The sequence below is a fragment of the Gracilinanus agilis genome, chromosome 2 (genome assembly GCF_016433145.1).
Source record: "Gracilinanus agilis isolate LMUSP501 chromosome 2, AgileGrace, whole genome shotgun sequence".
Taxonomy (NCBI): Eukaryota; Metazoa; Chordata; class Mammalia; order Didelphimorphia; family Didelphidae; genus Gracilinanus; species Gracilinanus agilis.
The window spans coordinates 613,720,919-613,744,361 of NC_058131.1; the positions used below are offsets into that span (position 1 = coordinate 613,720,919).

Below are 23,443 nucleotides of genomic sequence, written 5' to 3' on the forward strand. Positions count from 1 at the left end.
GAGAGAGAGAGAGAGAGAGAGAGAGAGAGAGAGAGAGAGAGAGAGAGAGAAAAGTATACCCAGGATTGGGCAATTCCTCTCCTGATGGAAAAAAGTTAATTCTTTGCAGTGCTACCATCAGCAGGAGTTTTATTTCAAGTCCACCTATGGAAGCAAGTCTTAGGGTTTCCAGACCAAGGATGAGATCCTGAGATGACAGAGAAATGACTGGTATTGTCCTAGATACTGGATATCAGCACTGTCCTGGATACAAGTAAACTAGGCTAAGAATCATTGAGTAAGGGCATGAGAAGCCCTAAGAAAAAATCCTTTAAGTATGAGATTCATCCTAGGAAGAGCATGAGGAAAAAAGAGATAGAAAAGCCGGTTGAATGTGCTTGTTGGCAGGACCCTCAAAGTGCAGTAAAAGTGACTACAGAGATAGAACTTGAGATTAGGAACAGAAGGTGAATGCTAAGTACAGAATTAGGAGGATGTGGGAGGACCAACACCCAGAGGCCTTTAGGTACTCCTGAGTGTTGAAACAGTGGGAAGTGATGCAGCTTGCTGTCCTGAAAACTATCAACCAAGGCATACTTCCACAGAATGGAAAATGCCCCACCCCACAAAAGAAAGAATCAATTCTCTCCATGTATACACCAGGCCAACTGCCCCCATCTAGGAAGAGAGGAAGAGGAGTTTCCTAAAATTAGAGACAAAGCAATTGAGTTGGAGCGTACCACCAGCCTCGCTCCCACTCCAAAGCTACCCAGAGCTTGTAGTTAAAAGCAGGGAGAGCCAGAACCTCTGGGCTTGTGTTTATCACAGGCTGGCTCATTATGCTACTATTGGAAATATCTTGAAATGGAGTAGAAAAGGGACACATAGGTGGGTCAATGGATTAAGAGCCAGGCCTAGAGAAGGGAAGTCTTAGGTTCAAACGTGGCCTCAGATATTCCTAGCTGTGTGACTCAGTGCAAATGATAACCCCAATTGCCTAGTCCTTACCACTCTTCTGCCTTGGAACCAATATTTAGCATTGATTCTTAGACATAAAGGGGTTTATAAAAAAAAAAAAAGATGGGGAAAAAAGAACCAGATAATATGACATTTGTCTGGTCCTGGAGTTAGTGGATATCTTTCCCTGTTAGCCTGTGTTTTTGTAAGTCTCAGGGTTGCAGTTGTGCATGTCCCTGGAGAAGTCTGCATATTGGCCTGGACTGTCAAATGCCTGAGATCCAGGGCACAGAGAATATGAGAGCTGGGTGATGAAGAATCTCTTCCAAGGTCAGTGACAACTGTGTCTTTGATCCTTCTCTATCTTCCCAGGTGTGCCTGTCAGCAACTACAAGTCTCTAATATACACTTTACTTTCACACCAAACCAAATGGTGGTGCACTTACTCCCAGAGACAGCCATTCTTATGAAGCCATCATTTGTGCCAGCCTCCTGTCAGTAGGGCACACACTTGGGAGTTATTCCACTAATAGGTGTGCTTTTATGTCAATTGATTCAAATTTAATGAAGCACATGTGAAGAATGACTCTGGCTATGGTCAAGGGTAAAAGTATTAAATGCAATGGTTCAGGTGGAAAATAAACACTTTATCTTGAGTTTGAGATCACAGGTTTTGTGAAGGAGCCTTTGCCCCAAATAAATCAATTTTCCAAGTCAAACTAATGTCATACCATACAGAGGGAGGAAAGGCAAGGGCTAAAGTAAGATGTACATCCTTCTAATTGCCTTATGTATATTATTGTTGGGTAGTAATGCAAGTAAACATTATACATTTTCTTATCAAAAAGCAAAAGGAGAATAAAATTATATTAGAGCACTTCTGCATATATTAAGCATTGGAAAAACTTTTTTAAAGAGTGAAGTTAATTAATTTTGATATCTAGTAATCAAATATCATTACTATTTCTTAATTTTAGATTTCCAACAGCTGGCAGTCAGAATGTTTGCAGGTGCATAATGAGAATAGTAAACCTAGTAACATGGCTTATTCAAACTAAATGATAGAGACTAAAAGATTCATTTATATAGAATAATAGCTTAAAATAAAAACTAAAAAAGGGTTTTAAGCAGTACACTGTCAAAAGAATCATTGCCAAAACAAAGGAAGCTTTCGGGATAAATTTTAAGATTTCAGAGAGTCTCTCTCTGGATGCCTCCCTCATGATGGAAATTCTTTCCTAGTTAAAATGTTAGAAAAGGGTCACTACATGAGAACCAAGTCATTTGTTAACATATTCCTTGAGTCAACTGCTAGTTCACTAATTTTACAATTCTCATCATGAAAACCCAGCATAAAGCACCTGTTTTATTTAGACAAAGAGTCCAATGTCATATTTAAACAGCACTTACATCAGTATATTTATAGTCACTGTTGGTAGCGAGAAATACTTTTCCTACTTCCTTCATTCGACTCAGAAGCAAAGGAAGCTTTCCCTGAAACAAAGCATAATAATTAGATCCAAAAGCCTGCTTACCTTGTTTTATTTAGATACTGCAGGAACAGGGTATTTCATTCTACTTTGTATGTAGATCGTGTCAATAAGGCCATTCTTAAAAAGTATTTTAAATCTTTCCCCTCAACTTCCTATTTAAGCCTTCTACGCTTTTTAACATAAATTATAAAAATTATGTGTCAATCTGATCTGCAGCTACAGAAATAAATGGATGACTGCTTGTCTTTGCTTATAACTACCAGACTAGGACTTTGACTTTTTAAAAAAGACTTCATATGTAACCATGTCCTAGCAAAGAAACATTTCCCTCTGGGATTTATTTAGAAGTACTCTTATTAGCTTTTCAGTTTAAAAAGTCAGTAATTATGCCTTTCCATACCCCCATATTCCAATAAGGCAATTCTCAACTGATTTCTACTTACATCTTTGACCACGTACTTCTCTAGATTTTCAACCGTCTTTTCCTTAAGGGAACCCTGAGAGGAAGGCAAAAGAAAGTAAGGAAAAACATAGTCATTTGTTGCAAGAAGAGTTCTGCCCACTAATAATCCCAATTGCATTCTTGAGCATTTTCTAAAGAAGAGACCAGTTGAAATACAGAATGTGGTAGAGGTACCTGATGCTCCCATTTGGGGTTCTAATTGCCTTATGTATATTATTGTTGGGTAGTAATGCAAGTAAACATTATACATTTTCTGTGCTTTCATTAATCTATGAAATTCTACTGAGATAATTCTCTACTAAAGAATATCAACACCAACTCCACTATTGAATCTTTAAGAGTTTCTGGAGCACTGAGCAATTGAGGACTTGGCCAGGGTCACACAGCCAACTGTGTCAGAAGCAAGGCTTCTTCAAGATTCTTCTGACTCTAATGATATTCAAGATCCTTTACACCATAATAACAAGACACTTCTCACCTGATCTTTGAATCACAAAGAAAACAAAATACTCCTTACCTTTACATAAAGAAACTTTCCTTCTATTTTAAATAGAAATCAGAAAGACCTTATTTTATTGTGAAATATGAGTCCAACTATATTTTAACTTCACTTACTAAATTATGCAAGAGAAAATAAAGTGGGATTATCTGGCAAAAATTAATGGGCCATAATCATCTACAAATTGCAGAGGGCAAAAAACCTAAGTAAAAGTCTGAATCAGTACCTAATTCCTTCTAAATAAGGAAAGCTAAGATAATAACCAGAAATGAATTAGCCCCAAGTGTGAGGAGGAATCCCATATTTAATGAGGTGATGGTATTAATATCATTGTTGAAAGAGAAGGACAAATATAATTCAGTGTTCCTTTGATAGAAGGCAAATGCAAGTTTCTCATTCAGGAGAAATCCCACTTGACACCTGGAAAAAAGCTAATCTCAGATTAGAGAACAAGTGCTAAAGAATAGAGGAGGTAAAAGAGGAGCCCCAGGATACCTTGTAATGAACCCAATCAACAGCATCTCTCACATCCTGAAACATACTCCGGAAGGACATAAAGAGATCTCCATCTTTAAATCCAGTCTCGCAGCTGCAGGAAGGTAAAACAGTAGTGACAGGAAAAAAACGGTGAATAAAATACACATTAAATATCAATATAGGGGACACATAGATTGTGTCATATGGGTTAGGACTAACTTTATCCCAAAACATCATTGCCTAATGTAAGCCATTCCAGTCATTTGAAATGGGCACTTTTCAACAGAGTATAATTAACCTGAATCAACAAACAAGTATGTGATATTAAATGTTAGCTAAAAGGCCAAAGTTAAATATATCAGCTACTTTTCTTTAAAAAAATTTATTTATATTTTGAAAACTGACAGTTTAGTCTCCCTTAGCTTCCCCCATTCTGTTTTTTTTCTGGCCTAGTCCCTAATACAAAACTGCCCATTTAAAAACCTAACTTGGTCACTTAATTTACAGAACATAAGTGCCTCAAAGCAGCTGGAGATAAGATAAAGAGGAAGAAAACACTGGTATCTATGGCTGTTATATCCAGGAACAAAATGGCACAATTTCCCTAGTTTTTTCCCCTCCTTTTTTTTTTTTTTTTTAAAACTCTGTGGAGAAGAAATAGGATTTACTCTCGCATCAAATCTTGTTGGGACTGGAAATCAAATTAAATTACCATCACTGAATGGCTCCTGGGTAGCTGCTGTGAAATGAGTTGGGGGGTTTTAGTGCAAATCTGCTTGGACAGATAACCATCACACAAACCTCCCACTCAGTTGTCACAATTAGCACCTCTGCTTGCCGTCTTCATTCCCAGGAGAAACCAATCAGAAGTGGTCCCTTCCAAACAAGGTTGCAGCCACTGGCAAGGAGAGGGGGCCGTGTGAGAGGTGAGAGCCTGCATGGAGCTCCTGGTGCTGTCCCATCTTTCAGGCTGGCAATCTGGCATCTCACTAGCACTAAATTCGCTTCAGAAAAGCAGAAAAAACCTACAATGGCCAGTTCTCTAAAACCCTGTACATAAAATAAAACTGAAAAATGGCAATCACAGGTTTTACATACCTGGAGTATCTGGCACAATTAGTAAAAAAATCTACTAGGCAGGCCAACAGGTAAGTCTCTGAAAATGAAGAAAGAATAATCCATAAGGAATAAGAAAAATAAGTGATTAAAACCTATTCCATTCTTCCCCTGAGCAAAGAGAAATATTCATGTAGGTCATCAGAGGGCAGAGCTACCTGGGAGGTTGAACAGTGTATTCAGAATGTAAAATCGTTCTGTGTCATCTCGCTGGATGAATTTATTTGGATACTGTTCTCGAGTTTCAGGTCTGAAAAGAACAAGAAATATTCATTAGTATTCCATAGTTAGCATTGTAAAATAAGGTACATATCCACACAAAAGGAAATACATACACATATACATACATTTGTATATGTTATATATACACATACATACATGTATATATTATATAGAAATATATAATTATGCTATTCAAAGCCTGTTGACTCAATGGAAATTAAGTTGGCATGCTTTATATTGTAAACATTCTTTTTTTGAATTTGAGAACCTTAATTCATTTTTCCAGTCACTTTTAATCAGCTAGTTCAGTGTGTCAAAGTTTTTTCTTATAGGAATTAATAACTGAATTCCCTCCCCAAAAAGCCACCATTTAAAAAGGAGTAGAAGAAAGGAGAAAATTCCTTTAAGTTACAAATAAGTCAAACATACTTCAGTTCTACTTGGTGGCTTGAAATTAGCTTTGCCCCATGATAATGTTAGAAGGAGATATGTATTTGGAGAGAAGAAAAAAAGAAAAGTTTGACAGGAATCTGGTAAACCTGTCAGATCCTAGAATATATCTTTATTCCCTACAGCCTCAATTGGTTTAATCACAGGAAAGCTTTAGAGCTCAATTCACTGTGGAAAAGCAAGGAACTCTTAAAATGGACAACAACACTATTAGAAACTCCAATCTCCAGAACGGGTTAAAACTACTGAAAACAAAGGTAGATTTCTGGACCCTGAGCAGAGTTTGTGCCACTATTGTTTAGGAACTACAACTACCTTGACTGATTAATGGCAGGAACTTAGAGGATGAGGCAACTCTATCTATTGATACAAGTTGTCACTTTCTCTGTAACTTTTAGAGTTGCCAGGAGCACTGAGAAGTTCCATGACCTGCCCAAGGCCACACAGTTAGTGTGTTTCAGGGTTGGGATCTGAACCCAGGTTTTTAGGGCTCTGCTTTCTCTTCACTTTGCTATACTCTCTCAATAAAGTTAAAGAGCTGAGACACGGAAAAAGCTGAATAAAAGTAACTGAGAAAATAATAAAGCTTCTAAATCCAAACAAGGTACACTGTTTACAACATACCACATCACCTTAATTTCCATAGTGTTAACAGGCTATGAACAGTGTCATTGTCATTGCTAACTCTTATCATCCAGGTATTCAGAAAGGAAATCCAAGAATTCTTTGAAAGATTATCAGAAGGAGAAAGTTCTTGGACATTAACAGGGCAATTGAATATTCTCCATTTAAACTCCCTTCACCCTTCCACTTCTGCCCTGTGTAGCTTAGAGATTAAAATATAAAAGTAGAAATGATATAGGGGAAAGCACAGGCACAGAACCTTTCCTCAGTCTCTCTGGATCTCTGTCATGCTTATTCCACCTCCTCTTTATGCTTCACCACCAACAGGTATATATATACAGGGTAAACATATTGAACACATTTCAGAAAAGAAAGTAGCTTCACTACTGCATTTGCTATTGAAATAAAACAGACTGTTTCCATAACACTAGTTTGGTTTTCAGGGAATCTTCTGTTCCCTTGAAGCCTCAGGAGTTTATTTGGTGATAAAGCACTGAAGTTGCAGAGGAACTGTCACTTTCCAGGCCCAGTTTAGGTTCTTCCTTTCTGTCACTTTGTTTTTCTTGAGATTAAAGGAAAAAAATATATTAATTCTAACCTAACCCCTTTCTCAAACTCAAATGAATTAACATATGAAAAACTACATGCCAATTATTATTATTATTTCATTATTGCTATGTTGGAGGCTGCCTGAGTGTCTCCTATGTAACTTTGTATCAGGTAAGTCTTGAGAGAACTATATGGGAAGCAGCAATTTTTAGAATGAATTTTTTCCTTCAAAATAATGCTTATGGGGGGCAGCTGGGTAGCTCAGTGGAGTGAGAGTCAGGCCTATAGACAGGAGGTCCTAGGTTCAAACCCAGCCTCAGCCACTTCCCAGCTGTGTGACCCTGGGCAGGTCACTTGACCCCCATTGCCCACCCTTACCACTCTTCCACCTATGAGACAATACACCGAAGTACAAGGGTTTAAAAAAAAAATAATGCTTATGTATATGTATGTATCTATTAAAAATTATATCCCCAAACTATAAAAGTCACATAATATGTTTTGTGAAGATAGGATTAATCCTACCCTGCCTATTTTTAGATTTAATCAGCAAAAGTATAAACACCCCACTTAATCCTCAAATGGGGGAGAGGTCTGTGACCCATGTGTGCAAGAGTGGGTCAGAATCAGAATCGACTGACTGCCCCCTGGGTAGTCCTAAGCAAAGCCTTTGTTGTAATTGGTACATGTGAAATGGGAGGAAGTGTAATATGGAAAAGCATACTGCCATATTTTGCATGGGGCAAGCTGGCAGTTTGCCCTGGTTAGAATGTAGAACATGCTATGCGACAGGTAGCTGGTGCCACATGGCAGTTGGAGCCTGGCTATAAATAAGCTTGGCAGACCCTGGCTACTTCACTTCTCTCCTCACCTCTCACTTGCCCCATATCCCTTGGGACCGAACGTGGGTAGGATTTTAGGCTTAGAATAGGATTAAACCGATTCTGCTGAACAACCTATTGTTACTATAGGCAAAGCAAACCAACCTTTAACCAAAGATTAATTTTATTTTGTTATCAAAGAGACCACACCATTCTGACCCAGGGCTGTCTGCCCTGGGTCAGCAGAAGAGCATCTAGGAAGACCTATTAGCATCTTGAGTTAGATAAATCTTTCACCCTTAGTTCTCAGTACTTCCTAACCCTCTTTCCATTACCTTATTACCTATACTCCCGTTTTCAATAAACCCTTTAGCCTTAATCTGAAAACTTTGTGGTAATTGTCTACCCATCTAAGGCCAAGCAGGGACAGTCAACAGAAAGGTTCTGAACAGCTACAGCAGGGATAACCTCCATTGGGGTTGGACAGGAAGTCCCATACTCACTTCCTGTCAAAGTACTATACACACCAATAGGAAGCTACTTCATATTACTTAACACTCTGCTAACCTGGGCTGGATCCTTGTTACATTTATAATCAGTTTCAAGCTCAGCCCTGGTACTGCCCATACCATACTCACTGTAGCTAGCACCTTCCTCCTTCTAGTATTATTACTAGCCATCTGCCTCTTTATTCATTACAGTTGGGAGCAGAGTCTCCACAAGAACCTACAAGAATTAATAACTTTAAAATGGCTGTAGCAAGAATGGCCTTTATTAGTAGTTTTACCGTGCTTCTTTGGATAGTGACGCAAGGAGCCATGGATTTTTGGTTTTATAAGGTCCCTCAGTTCATTCTAAAAGTGTTACAACTTTATGACTATTACTGGTGGTATGCAGTGACCCTTGCAGAGTTTATTTGTTTCATTCCTACGTTGGCTACTATTATATTTGCTGTTTTTCAGGGTTTAAAGGTGTTCAAAAAAGTATGTGGGCATTTATGGCTGCTGTTTAAAATTAATTCAACTAGTGCTGCTAGTAATCCAAATGTAACATTAACCCAGGATGTGATAGATCAAATTAGGCTATTGGTCCCAGTGGTAAAACAAATCAGAGAGGGCAAAGAATTGGATGATCACACCATCCTTCAACTAGAGATCATTGAGTCCAGGCATTTAGAAACAGGCGCAGGTGCAGTATATAAGTCAACAGAGGACAAGGCCACAGAGGCTGAGACCACCGTCTCTGTGCTACCTATAATTGATCAGACAATTTTACAGCCAGAAGGGGATATACTGCACATAAAATTGTTTAAGGCTTTCATCCCAAATGATCTTTAAAGTTCTCAGGCGCCATTTTCCAAAATTCTACCTAAGCCCTTTCAAGTCTATCAAAGAAATGAAAAGAGCCTTTACTCTTTTCAATCCTAGTTTTGGGGACGTAGAATTTCTGCTTGGGGAATTCTTTTCGCCCTCGGAGAAAGAGAAATTTTTAAATGAAACCCAGAACAATCCCAATTTAACTTCGTGGCCAAACATGCATCAGGATTTGGAGCTTACCTCTTATACCAACATGAGGTACCTGTTGCAAATAATACAGGACAGATTTGCTCGAAGCAATGCTTCTGCATGCAAAATGCCCAAATTCATGGTCGAAGTTTGAAAAATTGAGACAGGGGAAGGCGAACACCCCAGTAACTTCCTGGACAAATTGATTGAATCTGCTGAAACAATTCTAGGGCTCTGAGACATCCAAGGCACCAGAGACAGTCAACCACATCTGAAGGCAATTTGTGAAAGGTGCACTACTGCCTATTCAAACATACTTTAGGAAGAGCTATCCCCAATGGGAAACATTGTCTCTTGAGGACATAAGATAGCATGCATCTTACATCCATGATTCCAAGGCTAGAGATATAAAGGCTACCAGGCAAAGTGACTCAGAGAAGGACGCAGTAATTGCTGACTTGAAGAAACAATTAAAGCAGGCAAAGAAGGATAAGGAGATGGAAGAGATAAAAAAACTTCACTCTCCAGGCCAGCAGGGGGCGTGGTCAGTCTAGGCAGCCCAACATCAGGCTCAAACTTACATCTCGCTGATGCTGTCTATGTGGGGCACATGGTCATTTAGTTCGCCAGTAAACAACAAATTGACTTTGGCAAGAGCAACAACAACTCTAACCAGAGGGAAGGCAATACTAGAAAGACCTACTATAATTCCAGATAGTCAAACAAATCTGGAAGAGTAGAGAGTTCCAAATACACTGACCAGTGTTGCGGCCATAGTTGCAAGAAATTTACTCAGTCTCCATCCCTAAATCAGATGGGGAGATATATGAGGGAAGGAGCAATTCCCAAGACCTTATGAAATAATGCCCTAATGTTGACTGGCTCAACCATCAAGGATGTTTCTGACTTGGATTCAGGATCAATGGATGTTTCTGATAGACTAGGCAAGGGAGAGAAAATGTCTTTTGCAAGCTGCACATAAGACAATGACATTTCTGTTGCAGAAGACCAAGAATGGGTAGACATAATGCAAATGCGCAAAGAGAGTTATGGGACAGAAGATGAAGGCATAGGAAGTGACAAAAGGAATGGTCTTTAAAAATTACAAGAACTTCCTGTGACACTCTCTTCCACCTTGAACTGGACCTGGAGGAGCTCTGGCTGAGGACGTTGGACTGCTGTATATTTCTCCTTAGAACTATCATGTGGGTGAGTGAAAAAATGCTGATTCCCTTCCTTAGGCACCCTGGAGGTACAAGCCTCCAGAGGGGCCCCTTGATTGGGAGGAGGCCTCATGGCTAAAACCCTTGTTAACTGACCTTTAGGCTCTCTGGACCCCTGCCAGAGTAAAGCCAGGGCTTGAACACATAGTCTAGCTCGTTAAGCTAGATCTCTTACTCTGCCCTCTTCTCATTTCTCTACTTTTACTCTCTTCCTATATTTTATAAATAAATTGCTAAAAAATCATTTGGAATTGGGTAATCAATTCCTGGTGACCACCCCTTTAAATATTTAGTCCAACCAACCATAATTGTTACCCTTTACAATTGGCATCTTTGTACCTAGCTAAACATTTCCTCAAAAGTTCATGTAAGACTTTAAGTCATCCTTATTCAAGAGCCCTTCACTATGATTGTTCATAGACTATTCAAAAGTCACATCAATTTTAAGGATTCAGCCTCACATCTTATTGCCACTTGCTAAAAGGTCCCAAGAATGGATCTTGAAAAGCAGAATCCTTTTCTGAAGTAATATTCATAAAAGACTGAGGAGAATATAGAAAGGTGCTGATAATAGTAGATGGAATATTTCCACTGATGACACTAATTTGAGTCTGGTGCCATATCCAATAACAGGTACAATTTCTTAATGCTGACATTCCCATTATATGGCCTCCCAATTACATGTTACAGATAGACAAGACAATGTGATGATTTCTCCATAACTATTATTGCTTCACTATCAAATCAACAACTGAAGTTTCAAGTGAAAGATGAGGAATACCTGAAAACTAAACTCTATGTGCTATTATTATTTCAACAGTAAATGCAGTAGTAAAAGTCCAATTTGGCATGTATAAATAAATACGTGTACATGTCTCATTACTCTCTCCCTGTTAGGCTGGAGAAACTTTTGGTTTGGCTCTTCCCCAATGCCCAAAATGGTACCCTGTGCGTAATCAGCACTCAGTTCTCAAATGGATCTGGAATTTCACTGATACGGGCAATTCTTTCAACAAGGTAGCTAGCAGCCAATCCTTCTCTACTCTTTTTGGGCAGGTCTTGTCCATGTCCTTTTCATTTACCTCAGGGAGTCCACCTCTATTGCTGGAGCCTTTTCTCACTTTCTCCTGACATTGAAAGGATATCAATGGAACCATCTGGCTGTTAGACCTCTCCCTCTCCATGTGATCAAACATCTTTTCTTCCTCTCGTATATTTTCTTAATGATACATTTTTTACTCCTGTTCTTCTTTTGAAATTCCTTATTGGTTATATGTTGCAGACTGCTAACAAGACCTACCAGATGGATCAGGATTTAGGGTTGTTCTTCAGGTGAAATTTATCTTTCATTTGTTGGAATTTGTGTGGCTCTCTTCTGTTTCCACAGCATTGCACAAAGTAGGTGCTTCATGTTTGAAAACTTAAGTGGATTTATGTGGGAGTACTCATTGACAGGATGTGGGGAGAGAACTGTTTTCTGGCCTGGGTAATTTGGAGAATGAAAGTGTGACAGGGAAGTTGAGGAAAGAGGAAAGATGAGGAATTTCAATTTGGACTTGTTGAATTTGAAATAACACAGGATATTTGCTTAAAATGTCCACTAGGCCATTGAAAACAAAATACAGAAGCTATTTCCTTATGATCTTGAGTTTATTTCCTCTCCACCTCAATTTCTTCCTTCTGAAATAGGGGGCTCTGACTATGTCATCTCTAAGCTCTCCACTAACTTTATGGTTCTATTATCTTAGCTTTAGTGAGAAAAGAGGCTTGAAGATGCAAATTTTCAATTGTAAAAGTAAACATCAGCAAAAATATGATCTCTGAATCCAGGAGATTTGAGGAACAAGAACTCGGCTTTAGAGGAAAACATATAGCTAAGGGAAGTAAAAGGAGGAAAAGGGAAGAAGTGATAGACCTACGAGGAAATTAAACTAGGAAAGTGTCTTAGGGAAATCAGGAAGAAAGGAGAGAATTTTAAGAGAGGATAAGCAAACAAAGAACAAAACTTGGAATTTGACTAAAAATTTGATAGCATAGTTTCAGTAGAGTTGTATGGTTGGAAGCCAGGATACAAGTGGTTAATGAAGAAAAATGCCGCCAAAGACTGATTCTTTTGTCCCATTGTCACATAGAGGTATTGGAAAAACTTTTGAGTATGACCACAGCAATAGACTGTATCTGCTTTCTGAAAACCAGGCTGGCTAAATACAGAAAGGCTCATCATGAATAATCTAGAAAACTATAAATTGCAAGAGGTTAAGGAATTGGTTCAATTGTGCATCCAAAGGCAACAAGAAACATCATTTTGTGGGCTATTTCATTAATATGTCAGTGCTGGTGATTGTGCACAAGCAAAAAAGACCTCCAAGAAGATAATTATATCTTCTGGAACAAAGTTTTTTGTAGAAAATTTTTACAAAGAAGTTGATAAAGAACCTTAATCCTCCAAATTAAATCAACCTAAGCTTTAATTAATGGTGAATTCAACGCAAAAGAAGTGGGAGCAATATTTTAACCTGAGAGCCCACTGAAAATTGAGATGAGTTTTTCCTAAAAGATATGAAACCATCCTTAAGTCTTTATTGGCTATGGGGACTGACATCACTTCCTAGTTGCCTGAATATAAAATAGCTAGGAGAAACACTCTAGGCCACTAATGGCAAATCTTTTAGAAACTGAGTGCCCAAACTGCAACCCTCACATCGCATGTGAGCCACCCGTCCTTACCCCAGAAAGGGGAGGAAGGAAGCGCTCTCATTAAGCTACTAGAGAGAAGGGCAGGGTCATGTAAGAAATGTCCTCAGGCATGTGTAGAGAAGAGAAGAGGAGCAGCTCCTTCCAGCATGCATGCTATAGGTTCACTGACAGGACTCTAAGGCATTCTCCTCATACAGAAGTGAAAGAGGAGAGAAAAAGATTATGAGCAGTAGGTTCATCCTCATAAAACAGTGCCTCTCCCAAAAGAGCCTTTATTTAAAAAAAAAAAAAAAAAACTTGATATTTGACCTAACTAGTCAGATTATCTCAAAGGCCTTTAAAGAAGAAACTGGAAGGTCAGCAAATGGTTAAAAAACCAAAAGAAAATCAGTCAACAACAACAACAACAAACTCTTTTTTCTTCATCTATGACAATGGAGTCATCACACTGTCCTCCAACTACTGTTACTTAGTCTTTGAAGTAAAGCATGAGGTAGCATGAAGAAGCAAAAATGGCACCATGGAAAGAAAGCAAAACTAGAACAGAAAGTTTGCAGAAAAAGGCCTATTCTACAGCCGATATGATTCTAAAGGAGATGAAAATTCATTTTCAAGACATCTTAAAAAAGAACAGATATTAAATGATTAGAAAACTATTAACAAATGCCTATTGGCCCATCTCTATAAAATCTAAATAATATTAAATTACATTTATTTTGAAAGCATCCTGGATGAAAAAATATGAAGGGAACAGACAAGATTTCTCAAATAATATTCTACAGCAGACTACAACATTAGATACAGAACTGAATGAAAGTTACAAGATCACAGTATTATTTGTTGACCATAAAAAAGCATTTGATTCACTGAAACAAAATATAGCCTTAAAGACTTTATTTCAACACGTTGAGATCGTATATAAGATTATGTGATAGGTTCAAGTCCAGCCTCAGACACTTCCCAGCTGTGTGACCCTGGGCAAGTCATTTGACCCCCATTGCCCACCCTTACCTCTCTTCCACCTAGGATCCAACACACAGAAGTTAAGGGTTTAAAAAAAAAAGATTATGTGATAGTTGTAATGAGAGAAAACTTATAAAAACATGATTCTCTGATTATTCATTGCAAGCAAGGTATAGAAGAGGGAAATGAGTTCAAACGGATTTCTAGTTGTCTTGTAAAACACCCAGCACAGAGTCCAATTAGAGGAGGGATTCTCACCATTACTCCTTTTTATGGATGACATGGTACAATTGAATCAAGCCCAACACCACTGCAGAGCTTCCTAAATAAGATTCCAAATCACACACAATCATCTCACAGAATAACTCTACAGAAAAAAAGCCAAATGAATAAGAAATGCTTATAGTTCAGACTATGATATAGGGCTACATGACAATTCATGGAGCTGGCCTTCAAGTACATCTATCTTGGATAGACGTTACATGGACAATGAATGACCTTGTTTGCCCAGGTCCCCTGCACCTACTCCAACAAAATCTTGACATTCATGTGAGACCAAAAAATGGTTAAGAAATCCTATGAGAAACTAATTGTTAGTGGCATCTTCTACCTTAGAAGAGTACACAGAATCAGCCAGGAGCCTACAAGTAATAGCAAAACAAGTGCCAGCACAACCAGAGGAAGCCTACTGAATAAGCCTAAAAGGCTTAGTGTCTGAACAAGGGCAGAAGGCTCCCCTGAGAAAGCCTCAGTGAAGGAACCATGGAAGTCCCAGGAAGAGGGAGTTATTAGGTGACCAATACAGTACTGACTAGAAAAGTACCGCAACACTTAGACCAGGACAGCCTAGTTCCAGTGACTCTGAGGTCCTTACCACTCTGTCCTGAGATACTAGACAGGGCCCTAAAGATCTACTATTAAAAATCCAAGGGGCTCTAACCTTGAGATTAACACAAAAAATAACTCAGAGAGGACCTAGAGCCGTGTTGGTGAACTCATGGCATGTGTACCAGGGATGGGGGGAATGGGGACTGCTTTGCTCCCCCTCTCCACAGCGCTTGAGGACATTTTTCACATGCCCCACCCCTCTGTCTAGCAGTGCAATGTGAGTACTTCCTCCCCTGTCTGGGGTAATGCAGGGAGCTCATAGGTGGTCTGAGGATACAGTTTGGGCACACAATCCATCACTGATCTAGAGTGAGAGACTAAGGGAGACCAACCACTTCATCCAAAACAGTGTAGCAAGGGACCAAGCCTGGCCCTGGCACAAAGGCCCAGTTTCAGAATTTTCTGCAAACACTGACCAACATCAAAATTGATTGCAAATCTAATTCTATTACAACTAAGCAGAGACTCAAAGGGAAAAAATGAACTGCATAGACCATATGCATACATAGCAGAAATGAAGCAAGAGATGAAAAAATGAAATAAAAACTCTGGAGGAAAAGGAGAAGAAGAATAAGTAGCTTTGAGGAAAAGGTGGTGAGCCTTAATCAAAAAATTAAAGCTCTGAAAACTAGAGTAAACCAAGAAAAATCAATGATTCCGTAGGACAGAAAGAAATATTAGAAAAAAATCTAAAAGATGAAAAAACCATAAGAAAATATAAGCTGACAGCAAAAACAATTGACCTGGAAAAACTCAAGGGTCTCCCTGAAAAACAGTTTAAACCATTTGTTTTTTAAAAAAATGAAAATTTCCAAAATCCATTAGAACCAGAGGGCAAAATAAAGTTAGATTTCACTGCCTGAAAGTTCAGGACTCTAAAAGGAAAAGTTCCAGGACTATCATGGTCAAAATGAACAGCTCCCACATCAAAGAAAAAAAATAGCCTAATCAGAAAAAAGCAATTCAGGTACCAAGGAACTAGTAAGGACTACACATAAGACCTAGAAGCTTCTACTAAAAACTGAGAATACAATATTCCAGAAGATATTGGCTTATAACCAAGAATAATAAATTCTGCAAAACTGAATATAATCTTAGAAAGGGAAAATGAATCTTTAATGAACAGAGGACTTTCAAACGTTTCTGATGAAAAGGTAAGAGCTGAGAAGGAACTTTTAATACAAACCTTAGATACCAGCAAAACTTAGACATTTATTTGAGCAACTGAAAGGAGTTATATAATATGATATATAAGGAAATATTTATTAAGGGATAAAAAGAGAAGAAACAAGTGTTCCTTCAAAACCTTAATGTCTTTCAAAGGGTATTGAGAAAATTAAATAAGAAAATCAGAAGAAGCAAGGTAGATTGCTTCTTTTCTGAGTGAGAGAAAAAGGGAGATAAAGAATACACTAATAGAGACTGAAGGAAAAATGTATAACTTTTAATTTCTCATAATTGGGTTATATGAGGAAGATACAAACATTGAGTAAAGAATGGGGGAGATATGAACCTCACTATAATACAAAATGATCAAAGAAGGGTTGAAAACACACCATTTGGTATAGAAATACTTCAAATTCAACAAACAAGTAAGACAGGTTAGAAGTGTTAAGAGAGAAAAGACAATACTGGAGAAAGACTATGACAAGCAAATCAAATTTCCTGATCTTCAATGGGGTATTAAAAGGAGAGAAAAAAAAGAAAAGGAAAGGAAAAAAAAATCTAGACTCTAAGGAGATCCTTAGCCTCGCCCCTTAGGAGTGGTTGAACAAACTGTGGTATGTGAATTTAATAGAATATTTTGCACTGTAAGAAATGATGAAAAGAGACAATATCAGAGAATTCAGGGTAGTTTGGACTGACTTAGAATGAAATGAGCAAAACCGGAGGAACAATTTATACAGGGATTACAACACTAAAGAAAAATAGTTTTGTAAGATTTATGAACTTTGAACACTATTATACCAACCATGTCCTACTGAGGACCTACTGTGACCCACTCAGAGGTCTGTCCCCACCCTCTCTCAGAGATGATAGACTCTAGGTCCAGAAAGAACCACATATTTTTGGATGTGACCACTATGTGGATTTGTTTTTCCTGACCAGTTTATCTTTTAAAGCAATTTTTACCCTGTTTTTAATTGTGGAAGCTTGGGAAAAACCAGAGGGTTAGCAATAATGATGGTAAAAAAGCAAGCCATTAAAATATTTTTTATTGAAAAATGAACAGAATAGAAATTAGTTCAGAAGGAAGCAGAGTAAAGAGTTTTGAAAGTGACATGGAATCTGGTATTGGCTAAGAAACAGAAAGGTAGATCAATGAAATAGATTAGGGGTAAATGGTCTCAACAATCTAGCATTTGACAAACCCAACAATTCTAGCTTTTGGAATAAGAACTCACTATTTGACAAAAACTGCTGGGAAAATTGGAAAACAGTATGGAAAAAATTAGGTTTAGATCAATATTTCACACCCTATACTAAGATATGGTCAAAAAGGGTATAGGATTTTAAACATAGAGTGATATTATAATTAGAGGAACGTAGAATAGTTTACCTGTCAGATCTGTGGAGAAGGAAAGAATTTACAAACAAACAAGAGACCAAGGACATTATAAGATATAAAATGAATAATTTTGATTATATTAAATTGAAAAGTTTTGTACAAACAAAACCAAGGCAACCATGATTAGAAGGGAAGCAACAAACTGGGGAAAATTTTTTGTAATAAATTTCTTTGATGAAAGTCTCATTTCTCAAATATATAGAGAACTAAGTCAAATTTATAAGACTACAAATTATTCCCCCAATTGATAAATGATCAAAGGATATGAATAAGCAGTTTCCAGATGAAGAAATCAAAGCCATCAATAATCATATGAAAAAATGTTCTAAATCTCTTTTAATTAGAGAAATGCAAATTAAAACATCTTTGAGGTATCATCTCACACCTATAATAAAGGACTAATGGGACAATAAGGGAAAATAATAAATGTTGGAGGGAATGTGGTAAAATTAGAACACTGATGCATTGCTGATGGAGTTGTGAATTGATCTGGAGAGCAATTTGGAATTATGCTCAAAAGGCTATATTTGATCCAATAACACCACCATTAGGTCTGTATCCCAAAGAGATAAAAAATGAGAAAGGATCTGTTTGTACAAAAATATATCTGCTTTCTTTGTGGTGGCAAAGAATTGGAAACTAAAGGGATGTCCCTCAGTTGGGGAATGGCTGAACAAATGTGGTGTATGACAGTGATGGAACACTATTGTGCTATAAGGAATGATGAACAGGATAATTTCAGAAAGAACTGGAAAGATCTACATGAACTGATGCAGAGTGAAATAAACAGAACCAGGAAAACATTGTACACAAAAAAACCACAATATTGTGGAACAATCAAATGTGACAGACTTTGCTACTAATAGCAATACAATGATACAGGATAATTCTGAGGGACTTATGAAAAAGAATGCTATCCACCTCCAGAGAAAGAACTGTTAGAATAAGGATGCAGATGGAAACATATGGTTTGTCATTTCTTTATTTGGGTATATGTTTTAGGGTTTGGGTTTTATAAGATTATTCACTTATTAAAATGAATAATATGAAAACATATTTTGCATGTTTTATACATAATACATGTATAACCCAGACTGAATTACTTGCCAGCTCCAGGAGAGGAGAGGAAGAAGGAAGTGAGACAATTTGAATTATATAACTTCAGAAAACTCATGTGGAAATTTGTTATTAAAATATATATTTTTAAAAGTGGAATTGATCATAANGGTGATCTGCGACCAGTGATCTTTGATATTACTATTGTAATTGTGTTGTGGGCCACAAACTGCACCAATATAAGAAAGTGAACTTAATCAATAAATGTCTTCTTATGACTGCTCCACTGACTGGCAATTCTCAGGCTCTCCCTCTTCTCTAGCCTCCCTATTCCCTGAGACACAACAATATAGAAAATGAGGCCAATCTAAATTGTACAATCTATTCAACAATGGTCTCTAAGAGTTCAACTGAAAAGAAGAGTCAATCTATACAGCAAACTTTATTGTTGTCTTATTTTAAGAAATTGCCACAGCCACTGCAAGTCTGAGTAACCACCACCCTGATTAGTCACAACAGACATCAATATCAAGGTAAGACCTGAGAGAAAAAAGATTATGACTTAATGAAGGCTCAGATGATGGTTTCTATTTTTTAGCAATAACTATTGCACACCTAGTAGACTACAATATAGTGTAAACATTACTTTTATATGTACTGCAACACCAAAAATTCACATGACTCAATTTACTGTAGTAATCTGGATCTGAGCCTACAATATCTTCAAAGTATGCCTGTATTTCAGAAGACAAAGCCATCTTTATATAGTTCTCACTTAATCACAATAATTCAAGAAAGAAGATCGGATATTGGCACTGTTGTAGTCCTAGGTTATTACTCCTCTTGCCTGTGTCTAGAATCTTCTATATTCAAAAGTTTTCATGCTGGAAATTTATTTTAATAGTCAAACCTCAGAGTGCATCAGTGATAAGTAATCAAACAGTCCTGTCTGAGAGAGAAGCTTTCTCCCTCCCTTTAAAACCCCGATTCTCACACTGAAGTATCTTAATAGGAAAGTCTCCTAGGATCTTGTGATGGACACCATCACATCTATGGTTCTAGTAGTCAGTCCAATTGTCCTTTGGAATACTTCCACAAGAGGGTGGGGGATTGGGATCATTTTAAGCCTCAAGCTTTTCCTTGTATTAAAAATACACCTAAATAAAAGCCTATTGCTTTCAGCATTCACTGGCCTGTCTGACTTTGTGAAAATTTCCCTAAGAACCAGGAGGGCTGAAATGTTCTAAGACAGATACTCACCCCCTGATGAAGTTAAATCCATGTGCACATACCAGGAGGTTTCCATAGGCATCAACTTTCAGCAAGTTCCCATATAGTGTGTCAAAGACCAGTCCTCTATATGAAAATTAAAAATTTTTAAAGTGGACATGATATAATAGAAGCAAAAATCACATCACAGAACTACCATGAACCCTAATTACAGTATAGGGACAAACAAGCCTGGACTAGATAGATAAAACTTTTATGTCTTATAAGACAGGCATCAGATGCCTCTTGTAAGAAGTGATACACAAGTAGATATTCCCTAAGAACAAATTATTGAATCTGAATTTCCCTATTAAATCTAGAAAATACAGCATTACCACCCTCCAGTGATAAGAGGTCTCTGGGCCCTTCCTCTATACACCCTCTTACTTGGCGACTCTATAAGCTCTTATGGGTTCAATTATTATCTCTATGCAGATGACTCTCCCTATATATCCAGCCCTAGTTTCTCTCTGAAGTTCCACATCTGCATCTCTAGCTAACATCCATTTTGAACTGTGTCCTGTGTCCTGTGGGCACCTTGAACTCAACATGTTCAAAGAGTTCTCATCAAGTTCCCCCCACCCCCCACCATGTTTTCTCTTCTTATGAATGTCCTTATTAATGCAGAAAGTACCACCATCGTTTCACAGTCACCTGGAAACACAGCTTTAGTGTTGTCCACAGTTCCTCACCCCGCATATCTAAACAGTCCCCAAAGTCTTGTCTCTTTTCATGACATGTCTCCATAGCCACCATCAGAGTTCTGGTCCTTTTCACCTCTAGGTAGCTTCCTAACTGGTCTCCCTGCTTCAAGCTTCAGTCTATTCCAATTCAATGATTTTTACTGAAGTACAGATTTATCCAGGTCATCCCTACTCAATAAACTCTTGTGGTCCTCTATTACCTCTAAGATCCAATCTGAACTCCTCTGTTTGGCATTTAAAGTTCTACAGTGTGGCCTCTTCCTACCTTTCCAGAGTTGCTATCTATTATTCCCCTTCAGTACTCTCCAGGCAAGCCAGACTTACCTACTTCTATTTCCCATACATTACATTCCATCTCCCACCTTCTGGCCTTTACATTGGCTATCTTGCATACCTGGAACATACTCCTTGCTTGCCTTTACCTCTTGGAATCCTTACTTTCATTCTACATGAAACCTTTCCTGAGCCTTACCTCTCCCTTCCCAAACTACTTTTTATTTATTTTGTATATATTCGCTATATACTTATATACCTACATGTCTCCCCTGTTAGAATGTTAAAGTTTCTTGAGAATTGAATAGGTTTCCCTTTTCTCTCAGCATCTATATCCCCAGTGTTTAGCACAGTGTCTGGTACACAACAGGTTCTTAGTAAATGCTAGTTAATTGACTGGTGGCTAATTTAAGAGAACTTGTCTTTATTTCCATGGAGGGCTATATTTTAGTGCTAGATATAAATACTCTATGAGACAAGTTTTAATCAACACAGGTCAGAAAAATCTTTCTTCTCTTTTCAGAGATAATTGGGTAGCTATTAAATTTTTGGACAAAAGGTGGTAATGCCAGTCCTATCCAAACAATACCTGCAATTACCTGGTTGGGAATGTAGAATCATAGACAAAACTGAGCAGCTCCTGGGGGTATCCAATGGAAACTAATCTTTCAACGGTCAGGTCAAAACCAAGAGATTCATACTCCGGAGATTTATACACTGCATAAAGAAGAAATTTTTAATTAGTCAATGCAAAAGAACAGCCAATTAAGGCAGAAAGCAAATGAAAGTTATTTCTTCCCTTCTCTTACCATACCTCCCCTCCCTAAGACTTTTTTGTTCTTCCACCACAGCTTCCATTGTGCTCAGACACACTGATTGGAGAATTCTATTATGAGACTGTGGAGAAATGCAGCTCACCCCTGTGGCTATTGCTGCTACTTTAATACCAGATGAAACTTCCCAAAGCCCAACAAAATTCCCTATCTCAGAGGAAACTTATGACAAACATTATTTCTTCTTCTTCCCTTTCTAGTCTCATGGTATTGAAGTATAAAGCCTGAAAGGTATGGCTATTTGTATGGCTGATATTCTCCATGAGAATACTAGTAACAAGAATCAAGCTAGAGGTTTATATAGTGAAGGTTTCATCATACATCTGGTGTGACAAGAATCCTTCCATGTTTTTAGCAACCTTTCTTTGGAATATTTGGCTTGGTATTGATTTTGCATTCACTTTCTACTAATATTTTCAATAACATTTGCTAGACAGAATATACATTTGTTAAGCAGCTGCTACAATGTTAAATTTATCAACATTTCATTAGGAAAAGTTTCAGTTTATTACACACAAAAAAAAATGTTGTTCCTTTAAATAGCTCTCCTCTAAATGAGATTTTTAAAGTTTAAGCAGGCATCACTCCATCATATAAATAGCAGAGTCAGACAAGCAGGTAGTCAACAAATGATAAAACAGGTGTTGTATCCTTTCGTAAAGCATGATAAAAATACAATCTAATTTTTGCAAATTGGGAGCAGCACTGAGAGTTTGATACAGTAGGGAAAAGTAGTAAAGTTGACTTTCCCCATGGGCATGTAAACTTAAAAAATAATCAATGAAAGGAGGTGATGTTGTGATGTTATGATGCAATGAATGGCCTACAACAAATTAATTCCCTTCATAAAGGGTTGGAAGAAATTGATTAATGGGGAGGACATTTATAAACATATAAATCTGACAGTTTGTTAAGTGGGTATGAGGAAAGTAGAAAAACTATGTAGTCTCATGATACCACTACTTATGTAACTGTTGATCATATACTACTTTTGATTACTATTACATTGTTTCAGCCTACTCTCCTGACCATTTTTCAGTTCAATTAATTCTGTTTATCTTGGTTCAGAATGAAGTTCCAAATTTGATCAATTTAAATTTTCTTCTCCTTTCCCCCTCCCCTACCACCTCAAAAGTCACAAAGGGATAAAAAAATGTTATTCTATTTAGCCAATAAAAAATGGAAACTCACACTGTTAAACAGATCTTGGGTCTCTCTCTTTTCCTCAAAATGTTGAAGACTCCTTATTAGATTCTGTGTCTACCAGGCAATAGAAACTTAACAGTATTCTGTTAACTACTCTGCTATCCATTGTAAAACTACTTCTGAGATTTTTTTATATTCTGACCAAAAGACAAACTTCTGAAGTCCTCCATGTGGTATGGTGTAAATTAGGCTGACATTTTGTATTACATTCTCTTGCCTTAGCACCATTCTACTTTTAGAAGATATTTAACCTCTCCAGTGTCAAAAGTACCAGGAAGCCATCGATTGCCTAAGGAAATTGTTTTAATACTACAAGGCATTTTTTTCTGGGTATGGATCAAATCCCATTTCGACATTTCAGCAAAATCAAAAGGTCCTGACCCACAACCCATTTGTTTTGATACAACAAAACTCTAATATATATATATATATATATATATATATATATATATATATACATACATACACATATATATGTATATTTTTAATTTAGCAGTACTTTGGAGTTTTAATAGGATTTTACCTGTACTAAGTTTTTCTCAAAAACTGATTTTTCATGGGTAGTATTTACTGTATATACCTCAAAACTCCCCAGGAAAAAATAAAT

General features: G+C 37.5%; 1 protein-coding gene across 2 annotated transcripts in view; it reads right to left on the minus strand.

Moving 5' to 3' along the window:
- NT5C2 (5'-nucleotidase, cytosolic II) overlaps positions 1–23,443 on the minus strand; it is a 130,608-nt gene that overhangs the window by 15,302 nt on the left and 91,863 nt on the right. Inside the window, exons 4-10 of one of the 2 annotated variants that reach the window (XM_044665533.1) lie at positions 21,397–21,514; positions 19,812–19,907; positions 5,143–5,234; positions 4,967–5,024; positions 3,887–3,980; positions 2,873–2,926; positions 2,347–2,430 (exon numbers count right to left, since the gene is read on the minus strand). In XM_044665533.1, the coding sequence (XP_044521468.1) occupies positions 2,347–2,430; positions 2,873–2,926; positions 3,887–3,980; positions 4,967–5,024; positions 5,143–5,234; positions 19,812–19,907; positions 21,397–21,514 (596 nt within the window). Of the gene's footprint in view, positions 1–2,346; positions 2,431–2,872; positions 2,927–3,886; positions 3,981–4,696; positions 4,712–4,966; positions 5,025–5,142; positions 5,235–19,811; positions 19,908–21,396; positions 21,515–23,443 lie in introns of those variants that run through there. The other variant, XM_044665535.1, reaches the window with a different exon arrangement.